Source organism: Leucopleurus acutus, assembly GCF_964270905.1.
Source record: "Leucopleurus acutus genome assembly, chromosome: 17".
NCBI lineage: Eukaryota > Metazoa > Chordata > Mammalia > Artiodactyla > Delphinidae > Leucopleurus > Leucopleurus acutus.
In genome coordinates, this window is record NC_139159.1 from 56,190,643 (window position 1) to 56,212,547 (window position 21,905).

A 21,905-nucleotide genomic window follows, 5' to 3' on the forward strand; every position below is an offset into this window, starting at 1 on the left:
GCTATTGGCTTTAATTATATAACAAACTGACTAGAAATTTTATTATTATCATGAATGACTGTCAAAATGCGTGTAAAGTTTGAACATTTGCTATTTACCCCAACAGTCAGAAAGCTATCCATAATATTTTTTGTTAACAAATAAAAGATCGTCAAGTTCACCCAGTGGTATCATTCAACATATCATTCTCATATTATGAAATAAGACTATTTAATAATTTCAGTGTATATACATTTAGGATGTTCACTACTTCACCTTTACTTACAAAGTCATGATTTTAAGGACATAACTTGAACACTACATCAATAAAGAGATTTTTTAAAGACCATCTAGTTTCCATGGAATACTAAGAGATACCGCCTTTATACTGCACATATGCACTCAGTGGGGAGGATGAAGATGCACAACTCTTGAAGCCTGTGGGTAGCAATCTTCTACCGCAGTCTAAGCAGTTTTGGGTTTCTACCTCCAACCGTAATGATGGAATACAGAGCTCAGTCCATTTGTGATCGGTCATCTGCACCAGAGGAAAGATAGGGACTCAGTCTATGACCATCAAATCAGGCTTTTCTCTTGAAAAGAGAATTGTTATATTCAACAGTTTTAACTGATGGAGAAAGGAGGAATTTATTTACTTGGAGAGTATCTTTAAATGGCAAAGTTGTCCAGTGTGTTCTTAAATGTTCACTTATCTTTTCTCTGGGCTATGCAGTTTAACTCCCGTCTTTTAGAATTAGTGGTGCAAAAGATTCTAAAAATTAGTGATGCGTAAAACATTTAACTTTGTTGTATGCACTGCAATATTATTTGGTATTTGACAATTCAGACATGTGTATATTGGCCTGGTTGCGTTAAATGGATATTTTTGAGACTCAAATGTGAAAAAACGAAGTGTTGCTGTTTTGGGGGATGTGAACTATTCTAGTAGATCAAGCAACGTATGAACCAAATGAACACAGGTGGTACTCAACAGAGACTCATCGGCAGTGTACAGACATCCATATCAAGGCTTTATCAATCAAGTTAGTATTACACAGGCTTTTGTAAATAAACTGAAAGTGAATTCAAAACCAGAAATCATCTCCTCCACTGCTCCTGGTACTTGCTCTTTCTCTGCCTTTTAATCGAAGCATCTCCATGATACTCCGGGCATAGACATCTCTCAAGTTAACACTGATATATGAGTCAGTGGCTATATTCTTGGTAAGTTTCTTCAGAGCCTCACGCTGTCTAACAGCTGCTTCCTTGAGCTTTAAGGTGAAGTAGCAAGCAGAGAAGCGGTCGTTAATAATAGCAATGGGCAAGGCCAAGACAAGGATTCCCGATAAGATACACATGAAGGCCACGATTTTGCCCGTGGTGGTGTCTGGTCTGATGTCCCCATATCCCACGGTAGTCATGGACGTTGTGGCCCACCACCATGCACAAGGGACACTTGTGAAGGTTGTGTCGGGAATGCTCTGCTCAGCAAAATATTCCACAGTTGAAAATATAGAGATTCCTACAGACAGAAATAGGAGCAGCAGGCCAACTTCTTCGTAACACTGGGTGATTGTCATTCCAAGTGAGCGTAAGCCTGTAACAGAACAATTGGTGTCAGTCATGGGCACCCCTCCTCTCTTCCTTCGTCCTTCCCTCCCTTCCCTTCTCCTTCTCTGCTACCCACCCACACACATGCATTTCACATTTAATATGGCTCCAGCATTGGGCAATGTTCTGGGGATATATAGATGATAAATTATAATCTTCAGGAAGTTCTTAGTCTAGTTGATGGGGCCAGATTGAGAAGGATAGAAAAATATAAATAGATTCATTCACTCACTTATCATTTATTAAAAACCTACAATTTATACAAAAGAAAGGTGAGAGATGAGTTGGAGGGCAGGCAGGGGACGTTTGATAGGAGTTTGTACTTTATCCAATGGGAAACTTTGCAGCATTGCACGTGGAGGGCTCTCTTGGTCAGGTCTGCATTTCAGTGCCTCACCTTAGCACACTTTTCTAATGAAGTTTTATGTTGTCTCCTTATATTTTATGTGTCTGTTTTTCTCACCTTCCTGATAAAGTTTAATACAATTAGGGGCATCATTATCTGAAAGTCAGAGGAAGTAAAAGGTGAAAATGAAGTGAAGCAGCAGAAACAAGTTAGGAATCGTGACAAAATTGACATAAGAACATCAAATGTACATGCGAGGACATTCTCAGAGGTGTAGCAGGAGGGGTTCCTGCACTCCCATGGAACCCATTGAAATTTTTGTCCTTAATACCAAAGCTATAGGAAACTATCTCCCTTGAATACATACAATTTCTCCTTTCCTGTCGGGAGATAGACGTGAATACAGACTATTCCTCCATTGTGAAAAGGTACAGGGGACTGGAGCCACTAGGGAATTCACTCACTATGAGGCATAGGTGAATTTCCCATTGCTAATTCTGAGGATTCTGCAAGACAGACCCAGGAGAGTCCAATCCCACCTCTGACGAGACTGAACCCTCAGGATAGTAAGAGGAGCCCATTACAGGATCGTGATTTGAATAAGGTATCTTTCCAACTCTAGAGAGATACTGATTAAAGTTTATCCACTTTTTGAAGTCGTATTAACATGATGTCACAATGATATGGTCTCAGAAGTCCAGAGCAGTGCCTCTTGGAATCACTTTTAAATTTTTATTCACTCACTGGAGACTATTTTAAATACATTAAAATACTATTTGTGCTCTCATTATTTTGAATTTTGTTCTTGAAATTTTCAGATGTTCTTGAACTATTAACCAGCTATTTTAAAAGACCAATGAATATAACTTTGAGGTTTAACTTCAAAAGACATTTAAAGAATATCTTTAGAATACTGGCCTTGATATGTCTGTATTAAATTGCATTTCTGAAATATATTGACAACATATGAAGAAATGCATAGTGTTTGGGAAGGTTGTTTTCATTTCAACATTCTAAACATTTCATTTTGTAAAGAAACAAAGTGGCCTGAATTTCTGCATGTTACATCAATTAACTCAGATAATCCTAAAAAATAATATGAGATAGATGTTATACCTATGCCATTCTACAGGTGAGCAGATTGAGACACAGAAGGGTAGCATATCTAGTACAAAGTTACATACCAAAGACTTAAAATTAGGCTGTCTGGTCCACCCATTGTCCTCCTAACCATTATTCTACAATACTTCTCAATTTTTATTTATAGTTAATGCATAGGGGAATATGTGATCTATGTCTATATTTTGCTAAATGTAATGCTTTAGATAAAATTGTCAAATATTTATGCAAGTGTTCATATCTTTTCAATAAATTAAGGCTTTATTAATCCTTCTACTTGCCTTAGAACTGACAAAACCTTTGAAGAGGTGACATTGTGGAAACATTGACATTATTTTCTTTTTCCTTTCTTTTGGGAAAAAAATGTATTCTTTACTGGGTGTTTTTAAATTGAATCCTGTGAAGAGTTTATAAATACTAGAAGAAAGCATCCCATTATGTGTGTCAGAAAACAAAGAGTGGTACTTCTAAAAGTTGTTGGAAACCCCGTTATCAAATCCCTGGTATATGAGACTAGCTAGGAAAATACACTACTAAGAAATCATAGTTTCCTCAGAGATGTGTGGGAAAAAACATAACTGAGGTTAATTTCTCCCTATATTTATAGGGAGAGACAACTACCATCAACTCCTTTTAGGTGACCAGTCAGGCATATATCTAGGGAAATAGGTGGGAATAGGACTCTCTAGTCAAATTATTTATATTTATATGTATCGTATGAATATGGCATCCTACTCCAGTGTCTCTTAAAGTGTGGTTCAAGACCACCTACATCAAAACTAGCTTGTTAAAATATATGCTTCTGGATCCAACCCCCCAAACTAAAATCTGACTCTCGGGGATTGGGGCTCAGAATTTGCATTTTAACAAGGTTTTCAAGGAATTCTTATTTTCATTAAAGTCTAACATAAGGTAACATATATGTGCTCCAGAACATCTAACAGCCGGCTGGGCCGGCCACTGAAAATCATTGCCCTTGGGGATGCAAGCATCATCTTTAATGGATTTGTGTGATTTCCTCTGACATTGCCTAAAATTTTCACATATAATTGTGTGTGTGTGTGTGTTGTGTAGAGATTTTTCTAGGGAGAGTGTTCTTTAGATCTTCAAGGCTTTATGATACATACAAACAGCTAAGGAATTCCCGTTACCGTCTCTCTTGTGCCTCCCCAATTAGGGACAAGAAAATTCTCAGATACTAGACAAAGCATTTAATTAGTGTCTTTTGCTTTCTTCCAAAGCAAAATTTCCATTGTTTCTTCAAAAATCATGGGAGGGCCACCAGTGCCCAGTCATCTCTCTTTCTGCATAGCCAGAGAAGGCCCTGGAGGACTTTCTCTTCTCCCAAGGAACATGTGTGATACTTCCTTGGACACAGAAAAGAAACTGGCTTACGTTCCTATATATCACATATAATCTGTGCATATCTTTTTATGTGCTGTTTATGCATATTTTATGTAGAACCTTCCAGAAACACAGTATCTTTAATTTTCGTACATCTTCTGGGCACCTGGGTTAAAATAAAGTTAACGTATGGTTAAATTGTTTCTCAAATGTCTTAAGGAGAGGAATTGTGTGAGAGGCAGCTTGTCCTCTATACCTGTGATAACAACCTCAAGGTTTTGCTTTTCAGTACCTTTCTGGAGATCATAATTGGGTGAAATATAGGAGTTGGTAGTTTTGAGTATCAGTTTGGAGTCAAGAGTCGTTTCCCTTGGACCATGGTCAAAGCACTAATGCTTAAAAACGATGGCAAATTAAAAGGCATCAATGAAAACTGAATACCTGTGGAATGCCTGCCCAGTTTGAGCATGCGCAGAGCCCTAAGCAGCCTCAAAACCTGGACGATGCGCCCCACGTTTTCCAGCTCCTGTGTAGTCTGGCTCCCACTCAGGCTCTCTACCAGAAGAGTGATGTAGAAGGGCAAGATGGCTAGGAGGTCTATGATGTTTGGCACCTTTCTCAGGAAGCGGCACCTGTCCCGCACGCACAGGAAGCGCAGGACAAACTCCCCGGTGAACCAGCTAATGCACACATACTCCAGGATTTCCAGCAGCTGCAGGTCCAGCCAACTTAACTCGGCTGACATCAGAGCCATGTTGACGATGGACACCGCCACGAAGATGATGGATATGACCCCAAAGATTCGGGCAGCTGTGGAAGACCCCGGTTTCTCTAGGATGTTCCAGAGCTTCTGGCGGACGGTGGGGCAAGGTCCTTGTGAGAAGTCCTGTTCGCTCTCATGTTGACTTTCCTGGTCTTCTGTGTCCTTCTTAAAGTCTAAAGTTTCACTCAGCTCCTTTCTTCTGAAGTATCTTTTAGAGAAGACAACTTGGTGATTAGTCTAACTTTTTTTAAAATACAGAAGTAAAGAGAATTAAACTTGGCAGTGAAGTCATGCTTTTTATTTCAGGAAAATGCAGAAAATGTTCATTCATATTTTACCCAGGCTTTCTTCCCACAGTACTCAAATGTTCTCATTTAGGATTATTGTTTTTAAAATGGCACTTTCATGGTAGAAGTTTATACAAAAGAATTTATACATCGCAAAGCTACTTTAGATTAAAGCATTTTATCACCCATTTTTTCTTGTAACAGGAACAGAAGTTTGCGATATGTAATTTTTTTTAAGGTGGCTAATGGAAAGGTATTCATGAAGAAATGGTAGTAATAGCAAAGCAATAGCAAAATAATAGATCACCAAAGTCCCACAATCATCCACAGTCAAAGAACCAACTTTCTGCCTTCTGTATTTAAAGCAGTTCTTGTCCAAGCTTTAAAAGTTAGTGTCCTAGGTTTGATAAACAATAACGCTCTCCACTGAAACCTACATCCCTATACATGCATTTTTTGGAGCATAAGATTTCGGACTCATTTATTTAACCACCAAATATTTATTGCAGGCCTGACCTCTCTTGACTTATAAATGAATTAGTATACTGGAAAAAGGAGAAGGTTCAGAAACTTGCAATCAGAAGTTGGCTTTGACACTTTCCGGCCTCCACTGCCATCCCACCTTCTAGCTCCGAAGTGGGCACAGGTATTCTTAAACCTGGCTTGAGCGAGGCTTGTGTAAATCCTCAAATCTTTCCCTCTGCCGCCCTCTCTCCACCGCGCCCGCTGCCCCGCCCAGCCACCAAGCGCCTCGGGGGTACCTGTCCCTGCAGCAGGAGTCAATGCTGAGCTCGTCGATGCCCCAGTACTGGATCTCCTGGAGGAAGGAGAGCGCGCACAGCTGCTCCATGACGTGCAGGCGGCCGGTGCGATAGTAGTGCAGGACGTAGCGGAATGCTTGCGAGCTCCGGTCGAAGAAGTACTCGTTGTCCACGGGGTTGGCGTCGTCACAGAGCTCCAGGGGGCTGGGCACGGCGGTCAGGGCCCCGGGGCGCCGGCACGAGGCCACCACCACGGCCAGCTTGCCAAGGCGCGTGTGTGGGAAGCAGGACAGAGCCTGCTGCGAGAGCACAAAGCGGCTGCCGCCCACGTTGACCGTGAAGCTGTCCCCGAGCGCCAGGGGTTCCCCTTCGCCCTCGCTGCAGAAGACGCTGGAGTCCAGCGAGGTCAGGGAGGCGCTGTCCAGCGGCGAGTCCGGCGACGCCCGGCGGCGGGGAGGCAGCTCCATCCTTGCCGCCGCTGCCGGAGGGCGCCACAAAGTTGGGGGCGGTGGCACGTCCGGGATTTCCCGGGCTCCCGAGGTGGGTTCCTCCCACCCCCGAACCCTTACTCTCTCCACCCGCCTGTGCTCGTTCTCCCTCTCGCCGCTAGGGCGCTGCGAGTGCGCCGTAGCAGCGCACAAGTGTCTGAGCGCCGGGTCTGGGAGGAGCGGAGGGGTCGCGCCCAGGGAACTGCTCAGGTGTGGACCAAGCCGAGGACATCCGCAGGGCACACTGCCGGTCGCCGTGGTCCTTCCCGGACTCAGTACCCCCTCCCCAGCTTTGTAATTGAGATCTCCAGCCCGGGAGGTGTATGGGTTGAAGGCCTCCCTGCTTGGGGGTTGGAGCGGGAGGGGAGGGGAAGGGGGAGGGAGGTCTACAGTGGAGGAGGGCACGACGAATCTTGGAGGAATGCAAACAAGGGGAAGGGCAAGACTCACTCCCGCCTGCAGGAGACCAAAACGAAAAGTTCAGAAGGCAAAGGAGGTGGTAACCGGGTCTGAGTCTTTTCCAACTTCAGGATATATATTCCTCTCTCTGCTTTTGCTGCGCAGTTTCATAGGCCTCCCAGGGAGTGGTCGCTGGGGATGCGCGCACGTGGGGGAGGGTGACCTGGGTGCAGGGTTCGTGTCATTTGCTCGCATCCACTCTCATTCTGGTCTGTCACTCACGCTTCGTTTTATTCTCCCTCCTCCCCTAATTTTTCACCTCCTGGTTGAGAAACGAGGACAATTAATGATGACTTTCGATTAAGTCCCAGTGAGTCACTGAGAACTAGGGGTCACCATTGCCAGCTCCCGTCACGTGTTGAGGCACTTTGCGCCCTTCGGTTTAGGCTTTTCTGTCGCTACAAGTTTCCCGGAGAGCAGGTGTTCTGGGGGCATTCTTCGGTACACAGCGGAGCTGTCATTTTAGGAGAAGGGAAGGCAAAAAGACAAGGACTAGAACAGGCGTGGGCTGGGGCAGGAGTTTAAATAGTAACGACGACTCGGTAAAGGGAGAAGCCGAGCGCTGTGCCCAGGTGAGGCTAGAAGTGCATCCACGGGGCCCCTGGGAGTCGCGCCCCGGCCAACCTGTTGGACACGGGGCGGGAGCGAGGAGAAGGGCAGGGTGACTCACCTGCTGCTCCGGGCACATCTGGGGTGCGCTCAGTGGGCGCAGCTGGCTGCGTAGCCTCGATTTGATCCTCGCGATTTACACGTGAGTCTGACTTCACAGGTCCGGGAAGAGGGCTGTGCTCGCGGCTGAGTTCCTCGCCCGCGCTGGTTGTCTAGCCTCGCCTCTTCGCCACGAGCCTCCCGGCTCCGGCCCCTAGGCTGCGGCGGAGGGTGGCCGCCCCCGCCCGCGCACGCTCCCAGCCCTCGGCGGTTCCCAGCGCCAGCTGTGGGGAGAGCGGGGAGCGGAGGGAGGTGAGACCGGAGGAGGAAGTGAGGCGCTCAGTGACTGAATCTTACATTCATCCTGAAGGCGCTTCAAGGATTACTATATTAGATTCTCGTTTCCCGGAATCTGTGCGCTCACAAATGCTCAAGAACAAAATTTTCCAGTTGTATAAATCTGCGAAACTCAGTGTTAGGGCAGTTACGTTAACTGCTTTGTGTGGCACGGTTGAGGGTTGTCCTCATTATTTCCAGAAAGCGTCTGGGAATCCTGCATTTTTCAGAAGTCTTTGCAAGAATGAGTGAACCACATTTAGCTCCTTTTTTTCCTTGTAAGTAGTTTTAGAAAGTATATATAAAGAGGTAAAGCAGGCAGATTGACCTGAAACATAGTTGTTTAGTTCTGGCTTTGTCAGCTGGCTGTGGAACCTCTAGCTGGCATTTACTTCAAGGGCCTCAACGCCTTCCTTAGTAAAATTTCAGATTTTAATAAAAAACACCTAACCTTTACTGGGTGCTTACTTTATGCCAGGAAATTTTTGTAAGCCCCTTACTCATTCAGTACCTTATTTAATCATAATAACAATACTATGAGGTAGAAGTATACTTGATTTACAGAAGGGAAAACTGAGGCAGAGAGAAATTATGTGATTTACTTAGGGTCACACATTCCAAATTAAAACCCAGGACTAATTGTCAGAGGCTGACCCCATAAGCACAGTGCTTGGGACGTATCATTTTTGTGTGATCTTTAAGTAAACCAAAGTGTGGTTGTATTTATTTACTTACTTTTGCAGCTTTCTAAAGAAGGGCAGGAGTTTAATGATGTATTTTCTCTAATCTTTCAACAAAAGCTTGTTGCGCATCCACTATGTACCAGGCACTATTTCAGGTGCTTCAGATGGCTCCATGGAAAAAAACCAGACAAGATCCCTGTCCTTGTGGAACTAACATTTTCCTGTGAGAATAAAAGAACAACTTCAGTGAAATTTATAAAACAGTATATAGTATTTATCAGTTGTGGCTCTTTGGACGGCTATCCTTCTGGTTAACTTTTGCCTCTATAAAGAACTCTTCCATACAGAAAATATGGAGTTAAAAATCATCCTAGTAAGTAGTTCATCGTTATGTATGAGTACTGTGAAATTAATTTTTTTTAAGGTAATGAAGATTTTCCCTTACATAGAAAAATTTCTCCAATATTTCACTTATATATTGGGCGTTGAAAAAAGCCAAAAGTTCTTTTAAGCCTTATTCATCCTTTAGTGTGAATAACTTGAATCAAATGATTAGCAGTAATGTCTCCCCTAGCTTTACAGATTATTGTGAGGAAGGAGGAAAACTTTCAGAGGAGAATGACAGATTTGGGTGAGAAGGGAGATCTTGGACAGGTGACCAGAGGTTAGCAAATGGTGACTGAGGCTTGCAGGTCTCCTACGCTGCCACCAGGACCCTGGAATCAGTTGTAATTAGTGGTGTCCTGTAGAAGTAATTGTAACAATAACCACTTTTGAAGTGTAAGGCTCAAGCTAAGCATCTGAATTCTCACAATGATCCCATGAAGTAAGTATTGTTATCCTTAGCCACAAATCTCAACTCAGAGGCGCACAGGCACTAAGGAACTTTCCCAGTTGTATAGTGAATATGTGAAGGAGTATATTAAGGGACTGAAACTGGGGTCTTTCTGACTCCAGATTTCATCTCAACTGCTAAGAACCTAAAATTTTCAATTGACATTCAATTTGATTAAAACAGTTTCCACTAATTAAAGTAATTATAACTAGGGATTTCACTGGTGGTGCAGTGGTTAAGAATCCGCCTGCCAGTGCAGGGGACATGGGTTCGAACCCTGGTTCGGGAAGATCCCACATGCTATGGAGCAACTAAGCCCTGCGCCATAACTACTGAACCTGTGCTCTAGAACCCACATGCCACAACTACTGAAGCTCTCACGCCTAGAGCCCATGCTCCACAACAAGAGAAGCAATGCAATGAGAAACCCGGGCACCACAACGAAGAGTAGCCCCCGCTCGAGGCAACTACTGTCTCACCTAGAGAAAGCCTGTGTGCAGCAACGAAGACCCAACGCAGCCAAAAAACAAAACAAAACAATAATTATAACTAGAAAGATGGTTACTAGTTAACTGGGAGTATACAAACACAAATGACCTATTTTAAAATATAGTCTCTTGGGTAGCAAAAATCCCGGCCTTCTTCCCTGTCCTGTTCCCTTTAATCTGTTGTCTCTGCTCACTCATTGATTGTCCAGGTTTGAGTCAGAGAGCCCACTGAAAAACATATGACAAATTAGGGGGGAAATAAATCCATGCAGAGGGAATCCTTCCTGGTCCCTGATCTTGACCTGAGATATACCCTGAAGTATGTCAAGAAATGAAAGAAGAATTGCTGATAAGTAGTTGGGGATGGGGAGGTCTTGCTTTCCATCTCATTCCTACTTAGCATGGGAGGAATGTGATTGTCATGTAGGAGGTAGCACAGTACTGAGACAGGAAAACTCGACAACCTAATGGCTTTGTGGATAGTTCCCTAGTCATCAGATGTTATATTCAGGTGATTTTCCATTAACAGTCTTGTGATGAAGTGCGCTACTGGTGTTTGGCTTTATCAGGTCTTCAAAATATCGATAGGAATGTTGAATCCCGAGGTACAACTTGTATTTTTAATTCTTCCAATTTTTATGAATATTTCCAAATTTATTAATGAACAACATGCATTCTTAACAGTCGTGTTTTTAAATTGGATTAAAAGAAAAATCACGATACCTTAAATTGACTCTAACGCAGACAATTATGAAAGTAAAAGTTAAAAGCCATTTGAAGCACGTTCAAAATTTCTATTATTAAAAACCTAGACCATTTTATTCAGGTTTTTAAAAAAGTAATGAAAATGTATTTATATTATTATTGTATTCCATTATTCTGTGATTTATTTAAATATATAATATGTTTCTGTGAAATTATTAATTCTCATCTTTTATATGAAAGTTTTAAAATGATTTTACATATATGATTATAAGTCATTGAAATATTTTTAAAGGAAAATATACATTTCTTATTAATTTATATCCCCAATACTGCAACTTTACATTTATTTTTAATAATTAAATAGACAGGGGACGTATAATGACTGAAAAATTTTGAATAAAGCAGTTTATAGACTTCAACTTGAGTAAACTCTACATTTTCATTTTCAACCATTTCATTTTCAACCACATCACTGGAGACTCACACTAAAACCCCTTTAATTTATCATTCATTAACAATGCAGACCATATTTCATGCGAGGTGTGCCTGCCTATCTTTGACTCTGTGTTTCATTACCTAGGGACTGACAACCAGATGAGTTAATTGTAATGATGTTCAAAATGCCTTTGTGTAAGGACAAAATGACTTTATCTTCTTTCTTTTCACTGCATTGGAATATGTTTAAAGGTAAAGGAAAATCTGACAAATTCTATCTATTCATCTTTCATGTGCCTTCTAGGTGCTTGGAATAAATCCTCCCAACTGTATAACAGCCCACTCTAATGCAGAATTTAGCTTAATGTGGGCTTGTTCTGGATTCCTTCCAAGGGGAGGCAATTGTCTTTGGAAGTACCCAAGAACTCATTTTTACAGCCTAGTCTGCTACAGAGATCACAGGATGGGTTGATGATGGTGATGAGATAGTAATATGATAATAATAGATGCTACCTTTACTTATTCAACCTCTGCTCTTTTATTAGCTGTGTGACCTCAACACGTTTCTTGAAACTTCTACGTCTCATTTTCCTCATCTGTAAAGTAGGAGTGACAGTAGTACTTACCTTATGTTGTTGTTTTAAAATTAAATGAGATAATCCATGTGTTTAATGCAGTGTCATTATTCTTGTTGTCACTTTTATTATTATCAAAATGTTGCAGGAATATTTTTCTAATCCCCTTACTGAGCACTTACTGTGTGATAAGTGTCATGTTAAGTGTTTAGTCTCATTTCATTTATAATTCACAGAACCCTATGAGGAGATTATTATTATCATCCTTAATTTACAGATGAGAAACCAGGATCACAGCATTTTAATAACTTCTCAAGTGTTATACTGATAGTCAATATAAGCTTGAACACATTCGTTTGATTCAAAGCCTTCAAAGAACATTAATATGAAAATAATGTGATGATGAGAAATCACTGTTAGAAATGCTCTTCTCTTTAAAAATAATTTTATACGGAGAAAATTTCTATTCTATGCTTCAAATAATTGAGCGATGACCATACTTCATATACCATGACCAACATGTGATTTCACATTTTAGTAAATTGGATCTTTCTTGTAACCATCATAAAGTCAATAGTCAACTGGATTTGTCACTAAGTGATTCTCACTATGCCCTTATGATATGCAAAAGATATAGTCACATTTTTCCTGAGTTACCAAGAAAATATGTAGAATCAGGCACTTATTGTTCACTGGATTAACTCCTATAATTACACTGAAATTAAACTTTATAAACAAGATTTAAAAGCACTGGAGCAAAAGCAAGGCAAGTGCTCTGCTCATCATGTTCTGTACACTGTTAAGTGAACCTAATATTGAATTTGAAAATCCCAATTAAAGCCTTTTTACCCAGCTCTATTGAATTACCTTACGATGACAGAGAGGTAGAGTCATACAGACCATTAAAAACTGTTTCTCATCGAGTATATGCAATTTATTAATATTAGAAGTAAAATTGTATTTAGGCTTATACTTATTCTATTTAGTGCTTTCTTTCATTATCAAGGAACTCAGTAAACTTGAATTCCATCCTGTAGTTGGAAGACAGGTAATCTTTGAAACCCATACGTGTTATAAAGTTTTTTATCTTGTATTTTCTTGATTTTCCTGGAATCAACTCAAAATTCAAAAATTTTTCACTCAGTAAATATTTTAGAAATGTAATTTTCTCAGCTTCAGGGGAGATGTTCGTATGTATATACAGATAGAATATATATATGGTATATCATATACGTCATATATATTATGTATGTGAATACACACACATGAAAAACTAAGAGTAAGGAAAGTTTACAATGATTTCTATGTCAGTGGATCACATTATTATTACTCTTTTTTTTTGCGGTACGCGGGCCTCTCACTGTTGTGGCCTCTCCCATTGCGGAGCACAGGCTCCGGACGCGCAGGCTCAGCAACCATGGCTCACAGGCCCAGCCGCTCCGCGGCATGTGGGATCTTCCCGGACGGGGGCACGAACCCGTGTCCCCTGCATCGGCAGGCAGACTCTCAACCACTGCGCCACCAGGGAAGCAGCACATTATTATTACTCTTAACAAGGAAAGTAGTGAACAATCAGAAGCAATATAAGGAGAATAGTAGAGATAAGTAAGGGGAAAGACAATTTTTCTTTCGAAGTGGTTCTTACTTATATAGTGTAGTTCCTTTAAATAGCATCCTCATGGCATTTTAAACATGATCTAATTAAAGAAAATATGAAGTAATTTTTTAGGACACATATGCTGAAATCTGTGCCAAAGTAGTTTTGTTAACTGGATTGCAATGCTGTATAGAATACCTATTATTCTAATCTCAGTTTAAGCATGTAGAACAACATTAATTTAAGTAAATATTTTATACATGAAATCCATTGCACACAAATGGGATAAACGCAATACTGTTTGAGTTAAAAAAAATCACTGCTTTTTACCCTTAACTCTATGATCTGCTTATACTTTTTTTGCTGGTTCAAAAGAATAGAAAAATGGGTTTTTAATCAGTATAAATTAATTTGATTGATTTGAAAAAAGAGTCCTGCATCACTGCATATATTCCAGAGTACATTTTCTCCACACAGTGCAATTATATTGGTGGGACCTGCATACAAAAATTTGTTATTTTTTTCAACATGAAAAATATCAGTGAGCCATATGGCATCTTCTTACACCATTGCATCTGATTGACAGCTCAATTATAGACCTGGCCTCCTAGTTCTCCCACAAACAGCTTTCTGGGAAATCTAAACCACATGGGAAGTCAAAGCATTAGCAAACTTGTCCTGGGCCTGCTTTTTTAAAAAAATTCTGTGAAGTCAAATTTATCCAGTTTAGTAACCAGGACTGTTTTATTTTCATGGCAGCAGTGAGAAATATCCAGTTCAGTACCACTTATATGATACTTTATTTATTTTATTATTATTATTTTTTTGCGGTACGCGGGCCTCTCACTGTTGTGGCCTCTCCCGTTGTGGAGCACAGGCTCCAGACGCGCAGGCTCAGCGGCCATGGCTCACGGACCTAGCCTCTCCATGGCATGTGGGACCTTCCCGGACTAGGGCAGGAACCCGTGTCCCCTGTATGGGCAGGCGGACTCTCAACCACTGCACCACCAGGGAAGCCCTGTAAGCTCATATTTTATCATCTGTAACAAATATTGTCAGATTTCCTTGATAGTAGCAGGATCCATTCATTCATTTTTAAGAAATTATTCACAAACATCTGAATAACCAATTTGTCTATCAGTCAGATTTTCAAGTAAACACGGGGATTCATGAGAAAAAAAATGGCTAGTTCAGCTTGTAACTCAAAATAATTACCCAAGTGCTTGTCCTTGAGACGTCCATGGTACTGAAGCAGGCTGCAGAAAGCTTCAGTTCACTTCCCATTTAGTCAAATAAAACATGAAAAAGACAGGTACCCAAGCGATGAGATTGAATACAATTAATATTTTAATAAAATTTATAACTTTTATTATTGCTCATCCAGGATATTGTTAAGTAAAACCGTCTTCCCCCCATCCCCGCAAATGTGTGAAGACTATGAAGACAACTAGTACAGTTTGGTTCCACCACTCTGAGGTGCGCTAAAAACATAAGTGCACCCGTTGCTTTTATACCATTAGCGCAAATGTAAATGCAGTGGGAAATACAAATATTGTCTTGTTATTAAGAAAATAATTTTTTAATTCAAGGACCACTAAAAAGGTCCCATAAAATCCTAGGGGTAAATAGGCCACATTTTGAAAAATTTTGTTCTAAGGAATATATGTATTTTGCCAACTTAAAGACAGGATTTATGTTTACATTGTTCAGGAATTAGAGAAGTATAGGACTTTTATATTTTGTTTTTCAAGGTTTCATCAAAAAATTTCCTGTACCTAATATACACTGTACAGAGATAAACACACACATATCCCAAACATAGATATTACACACACACATATACTCACTCACACAGAAACGTGATCATAGAAATGTTGTCAGATATGCAGAGAAAATGTAATTTTGGCTCCAACTGATCAGCTATTTCTTATAAATTCCATCACATTGGATATTAGGTAAACCCTACTTTTTAGTTTAATCAAGTAAATATAATATAATGCAATAATTTAATTTTTTAAGGTAATGTGTAGTCTTTTGGAGTAAAAATGCCTAGTCTCTCAAATGTTCGACATCTTTTATGCCTCACTCCAGATGAGCAAGGTATGGCCCGGGAAGATAAGATGCTCCTTTATAGTTTAGATGATACCAGTTGAATCAGCCCTGGCTAGTAGGAGGGCTTTCTGGACTAATGACTTCTGGGATGTACATAGATGTGAATGGCTAGAGCCCATTGGTTGGTTGTTTGCCTCCTCATTTTTCTCTCTTTGCCCTCAGGTTATAAATGGTTAAACAGGCCTCTCAAGCCTTTCCTCTCTGTCTCTCCTCAAGCAGTGCATGGAGCCACTGTTGGCTCACACTTTACCTATCTATAATCTGACATTTATCTCTCTCTAATCTTCTGCTTATTTCCGCATAATCACACCTGCCCCAAGTTAAGTGGCTGGGCGTGGGGCACCTCCTAGAGCTTGCAGCTTTTCATGAAAAGGAATGGTGGAGTGTTAACACATGTTCCTGGGCTTTCCCATACCTGCTGGAAGTTTCTAAGTGCCCCTCCTGGACCCGCTGAGGTTTGTCATCCGTGTGTGTTGTATTTATGGAGGTACGAGAATCCTGAAGCTGATCCATTGATGTTTCTATCTCTCCCCTCCCCCATTTTTTCTTTATAATTATTCATGTTTTCCCCCCTATTTCTAAGTCATTGGTTCTCAATCAGTGCTAGTACTTCCTCCTTAAAGGGACATATGGAAATGTGGTCATGGGCGTGTGGAGGCTCTTATCTGTCACAGTGACTGGAGAATGTTATTGACAGTTACTACCTAGGAGCCAGACACACTAAATATGTTTTAACTATAGGCAATAAAGAATTGCCATTCCAAAAATGATAGTAGTGCTCTTATGAGAAACACTGCTCTAGATACAAATTCCTTAGGTCCTAGGGAAGGAAGCTTTACAGCTTAACCATGGTGTCTATGACAGAGGCAGAACTAATTATCTGTCTTCTCACAACCCTCCAGATGGATAGATGCCTTGGGTTGACTGCAGAAAACGTCATGGACCAGAAATACAAAAAAAAAAAAAACACAAAAAAACCCTACTATCAGTATATGAATATGTACATACATTAGGCATTTGAATTTGTGATCATGTTTTATATTACCATTGCAAAGGGATGACACATTAAACAGAAGAGCTAAATATATCAGTACTTATGCATATATTTTAAATGTACTGTGGAATTACATTGCTTTCTTGTGGTAACTATTGAGATGGTGTAGGTCCTTATGGATGGACAACGGCATACATTATGTAAACAGCCTGTCATTTATGTTCTACAGCAACCTTGAAAGGTTTCCAGAAGAATCCATAAAAAGCTCAAATTATTTTCTTTGATAATTTTGGTCAGCCTTCTCAATGACAGAGTACTCTAAGTGATCTCCTTTCTAGCTTCCAGCTAATGATTTTACCTCCTAAATTGCAAAAAAGTTTTGATGTTTCCAAAATGTCTTCGCAGTGCTTTTCTATTCACCTCTTTATACTTCGTCAATCTGGTTTTTCCTTTCTTAACTCATTTTACCAACTGACTCTTCACATGTGAAAAAACAGTTTGCCTGTAGAAAAGAGCTAAATAGAGTGTAAATAATTAACTGTGTCCCTTAGATATTTCTGATACTGTTTACTCAGAATATTCCAAACTTTCGTCTCTGCTTACTAAAATACATATTATATGCATGGTAATCATACAAAATTCCTAGAACTCTATGGGTAACCACCGAACTTTGAAATCAGAGTTCTCCACAACTTATCCATATAATTTTGATTCTTTAAGTCAATGCACAAGATTAAAACAATTCAGATTGGATATTATTCATTGGAATATGTTATATTTGTAAAGGGAGGCCTTCTCCATAACTATCTTACAGTTTCAATTTATTTAATTTTGCCGTAGTTTTTTTCTCCAAATACATTCATTAGTGGGCATATGTTATGCCTGGTGAAGAGTAACACGTTTGAATTGATTTTTTTTTTTTTTGGTAGAGAACATTTAAGAACTTGTATGATATGGATATTTCTTGAGTTGTGAATTAATTTTGGAGTGATTCAGAATCAGTGGAAGTTTTGGAGATGTCTTAATTGAGGAAGATGATAATGATGTGTGAGTTAGCACACAAATTACAAATTCCATAGCAATATCCAGTACATTGTATATAAGCTAGATGTGTTCTCCTGCCTCACTGCAGACCTGATGAATTAGCTGTTTTATTGACACCAATATCATGACAGAAACACATGTTACTGTTTAGAATTTTTATATTTGATCGATCATCTCTATCCGGTTCTTTCGTAAAATATCAAATTGAAAGGAAAAATGACTTTTTTAGAGATTGACTTATTTTTTGATGCTTCTAGAAGCATTTGTTTGTTTTGAGTTAACAATACATATTTAAAAAATTTTCACTATTTACAATTTTGGTGACTATTGGGGTTCATTTACTTTCACCTTAATATTGATTTATGAGAATTTGAGTAGAAGTGCATTTTGGGGTTCAAAGATACCAATAACCATGTCGAGTGGTTCGTTTTGAGTGTAGTCTGGAATTGTAATATACAGTTGAAATTTTTCACTGATGATGCATAACTGGAAACACCTCCCATAGTTTTGTTCTCCGTACTTGTCCAGTAATCTGCAATGAGGCACAGTTTAGATAATTGATTAGAAAAGTCAGAAAAGTCTTTAAAAACTGACCAAAAAAGGCAGTGATTATCTGGCAAAGTTTTTGTGTATTCACCGGAGGACCACAACCCAACTAAAAGGACAGCTGAAATGGTTAAAAGACGAAATCTTAGGTGAGATGGCATGGTTAGGTGACTAAGAAACAGTATTTGCTGAGACTTCAACTAAGTAACCGTCTCTGAACAGATGGGCTAGAAGCATTTTCCCTAAGACACATGAGCCCTGTCGATCAAGACATCCAGCCATTTTTTGGTGGGGAAAGCTTGATATGTTAATAGGGACTGGAATATTTGAGGATTAGGTGAGATCATATGTGAGGTGAAATATTTTAAAAGTCAGTAAGCTTTTACCATTATTTTTCTTTCCTGAGCATAAAACACAAAGGTGTTGTTAATATTCAGTGACTGCTATTTGTATGTTTGACTGAAAAGAAAATGAAGTAGCAAATTCTCAATAGTCACCTCCTTCTGAGCACATTGTAGACACAAATGGCAATCATTTTCCTTATGATTTCAGCCACTATTACAGAGTCTGTCTTCCTTTTAAATAGATTCTTAGATACAAAAAAGCCAATTGGTCTCTGATTACTGCACAGCTGGCATGCTCAACTGCTGTTCTGTCTGGGCATCCAGTGAATCTTATTTATTGCTTGAAACTCTGCTTCAGCACATCCTTAACATTATTTGTTCTCTTTTTCTTGCTTTGCCTTTTAATGGTTCTGCTGTAACTCACCATAGATCTTAGAATTCTGAGTATCCTTATCTCACCCAACTACCCATCTTTCCCATCTTTTTATCCCAGTGGGGTTTGAAGTTATATCGGGCTGCCTAACTTCTGATTTTAATAGGCCATTTATTATTGATGTGTCTGTGGTGTGTGTTAGCAAGAACAGTCCTTCCTACCTGTTTTTGATTGTCAAGGATGTGAATAGATAGAGTTTTAGGAGCCATTCCTATTAACACTTCCTAAGTCTTCTCAAACCACTTCAGACATCTAAGAGGCATTTTGTAAAAACAAACAAACAAACAAACAAAAAATCTCTTTTATCAAATGTGTTTGCATTTAAAAAATTTCAAATCCATTTACTCCTCTACTTCCTCACTGCTTCTCTTGTCTGAGCCATCAACTCTTGGTATCCATTTAATGCTTTCTTGCTTCCACTCTTGATTTTTTACCAAAGTCCTATAGGCCACATTATGGCATTTAAAAACTTCAAATCATGTAATGCTAGTCCCGCAATTAGAAGCCTTCAATCCATTTTCATTGCACGCAGAATGAAGTTTAAATTCCTTTCCATGGCCTTCAAGGCTTCTGACCTCTCCAACCATTTGTAACTATACAGGCTGGACATTTTGATCTTCTGCTGCCTGCCTCCTATGTCTTATTTAGCATCAGTTATAAGATGAGGGAAGAAAAGAGTATTCCTAGTACCTAATACCTCCTCATGTCTCTCCAGCACAGCCATGTAAGCTTCTGGAGGGTAGTGGGCTTGTCTGTAGTGTTCACCATCATATTCTCAGGGCCTAATACAGGTCCTGTCACATAATTGGCACTAATAAATACAGATTATGCAGACAATGACTTAGAGACTTTAATATGCTACTGTGCAATGTAGCAGTTCTCAGAACTCAGGTTTGGAAATATTTGTATATGTAAATTCTCAATTTCCCAAGCCAGAGCTGAGGACATTACCTTTTTGTAGACAGACTAGCTGTGGGACTTGTTTATTACTCTGCCCTAGAATGTTGCAAAGGTATGTCACCACTTCCTGGCAATTCTTTTCTCCTAGTTTAGATAATCTCCAAGAGCCTTTAAACCTAGGATTACTCATCAGTTATGAGAGAATATATGCTCCAATCCAGTGCTCTTGGACACCCTTCAGATATTTAGAAATGCTAATAAAAATGGAGATTTGTCTGGAAAATATCCAGTTCATTACTCTAGATACGCTACATTGTATTCTTTGGTTTTGTTAGGCCATTATTAAGACGTTCATTGGGATCATGCCAAATCGGTCTAGCATAGAATTTTTTTTAACTGCGTTACATTTTGATGTATCTTTGCTGGTCTATGTATATGGACCTTATAAGAAAGAGCCTTTTGTGTTTACTGTAAAGATGTTGTTGAGGACGCTATCCATTCCATTACACTGGATTCTCTCTAGGAGGAGCTCCACTATAACATTCTCTTCTTTCCTGGGTAGAAGAATAGTTATTATCAATTGATTTATTCTGCTTGTGAACATTGGAGTATGGAGGATTTAGTCACATATATGTATTTTTAAAACATTATCATTAATATTGATCAAGTGCTTACTATGAGTTAGTTATCTTATAAATGTATTTTATATGGGTTATCCTATTTCATTCTCACAATAACCCTATGATATAGGTATTGTTATTATTCCTATTTTACAGATGAAGAAACTGAGGCAAGAAAGGATAAATAATTGTCCAAAGTCACAAAACTAGACAGTATTGGAATCAAATTGTGAACACTGCCTAACTTAAGCAGGCTGCCTCTCAAGTAGATCTAGCTTATTTTCCCAAACTTTACTCTTTTTTTGTCTTATTTTTTATCTGCTTAAGCAGTCTTAAATCACTGTGGGAAAATGTGGAATATAATAAAATGAAAAAGTTAGATACCAAGATATTTTTTCTTATGGGCATTATCTCGTATCACAAAGCTCAAATGAATTTATAGGCAGGGAATCAAGTAGAAAGTATCAGAAAGTGCATCTCCAGCACAGTAAGCTATTTATCAACTATTATTCTCTTCTAGGTGCATATTTCAACCTTGACTGTATTGTAAATTAACATCCATTTTTCTTAGGTTACTTTCTCAAATGACACCCTTAGGAAACCTAACTTGTTATGTTATTAAAGGTTGTGCCTTATAGTACTATATGGAGTCACTTATGATGAATGCCTGGTATTTCCATAGATTTTATTGAAATTAACAGTAACTAACAAGATGTTCTAAGAAGTATTAGTAAGCCAATAATCTTTACAATTTATAACCATGACAAAGGCTTGCCTACAGCATTTAAGACTTCTTGTTCTTCAGTTTTATTGGTCATAGATTTTAATATGACTAGTAATCCTGGCTTAACCCAATTTGGCATATGAAATTATTGGGTTAAATACATGAAGGCTGTACTTCAAATTACTGCTAGAAAACTTCCCTAATTTATCAATAAGACATCTGCTATCTAAAATTTTTAGAAGATTTATATACATAAAAATTCCACTAAAAATTCTCACTAGCTACAGTATATTGACTAGTCACCTTTAATGATTAAAAAAAATGCCTAGCCAAAGATCCATTAATGATGTGTAATATCTGACCAGATTACCAACAACAACAAATTAATAAAAGGTATAATAAATTTTTCTTTGTCCCAGTGCCTACTGCCACCATCTTGGTTTATGCTATCACTATGTTTCTCATGGATTATTATAAAAGTCTCCTTATTGATTTCCCTGGCTGAAGTTTCACTCTGCCAGGGTCCAACACATTCTCCACTTAGCAGTCAGAGTGTTCTTTCTAAAAGGTATATTTGCTTATGTCATTCTCCTGCTTAAAGTCTTTCAGGGGCTCCCCATTCCTCTCAGGACACTTTCTCAGTTCCTCACCAAGGCTCACAAAGTGTTCTAGGATCCAGAGTTCTCTTATAGTCTTACCTCTCACCCTTTTCCAGTAGCCGTCCTAAAC

The 21,905-nt window shown here is 39.3% G+C and overlaps 1 protein-coding gene across 1 annotated transcript; it reads right to left on the reverse strand.

Annotated features, from left to right (window-relative positions):
* Window positions 1-1,064: 1,064 nt before the first annotated feature.
* Window positions 1,065-6,710, reverse strand: KCNV1 (potassium voltage-gated channel modifier subfamily V member 1; the record flags this gene model as incomplete). Its single annotated transcript, XM_082858575.1, has 3 exons — window positions 6,211-6,710; window positions 4,841-5,370; window positions 1,065-1,576 (listed from the first exon to the last, which is right to left on the reverse strand). Exons 1-3 carry the CDS (start codon window positions 6,675-6,677, stop codon window positions 1,065-1,067), a joined length of 1,509 nt encoding a protein of 502 aa, XP_082714701.1. The 5' UTR covers window positions 6,678-6,710.
* Window positions 6,711-21,905: the final 15,195 nt, after the last annotated feature.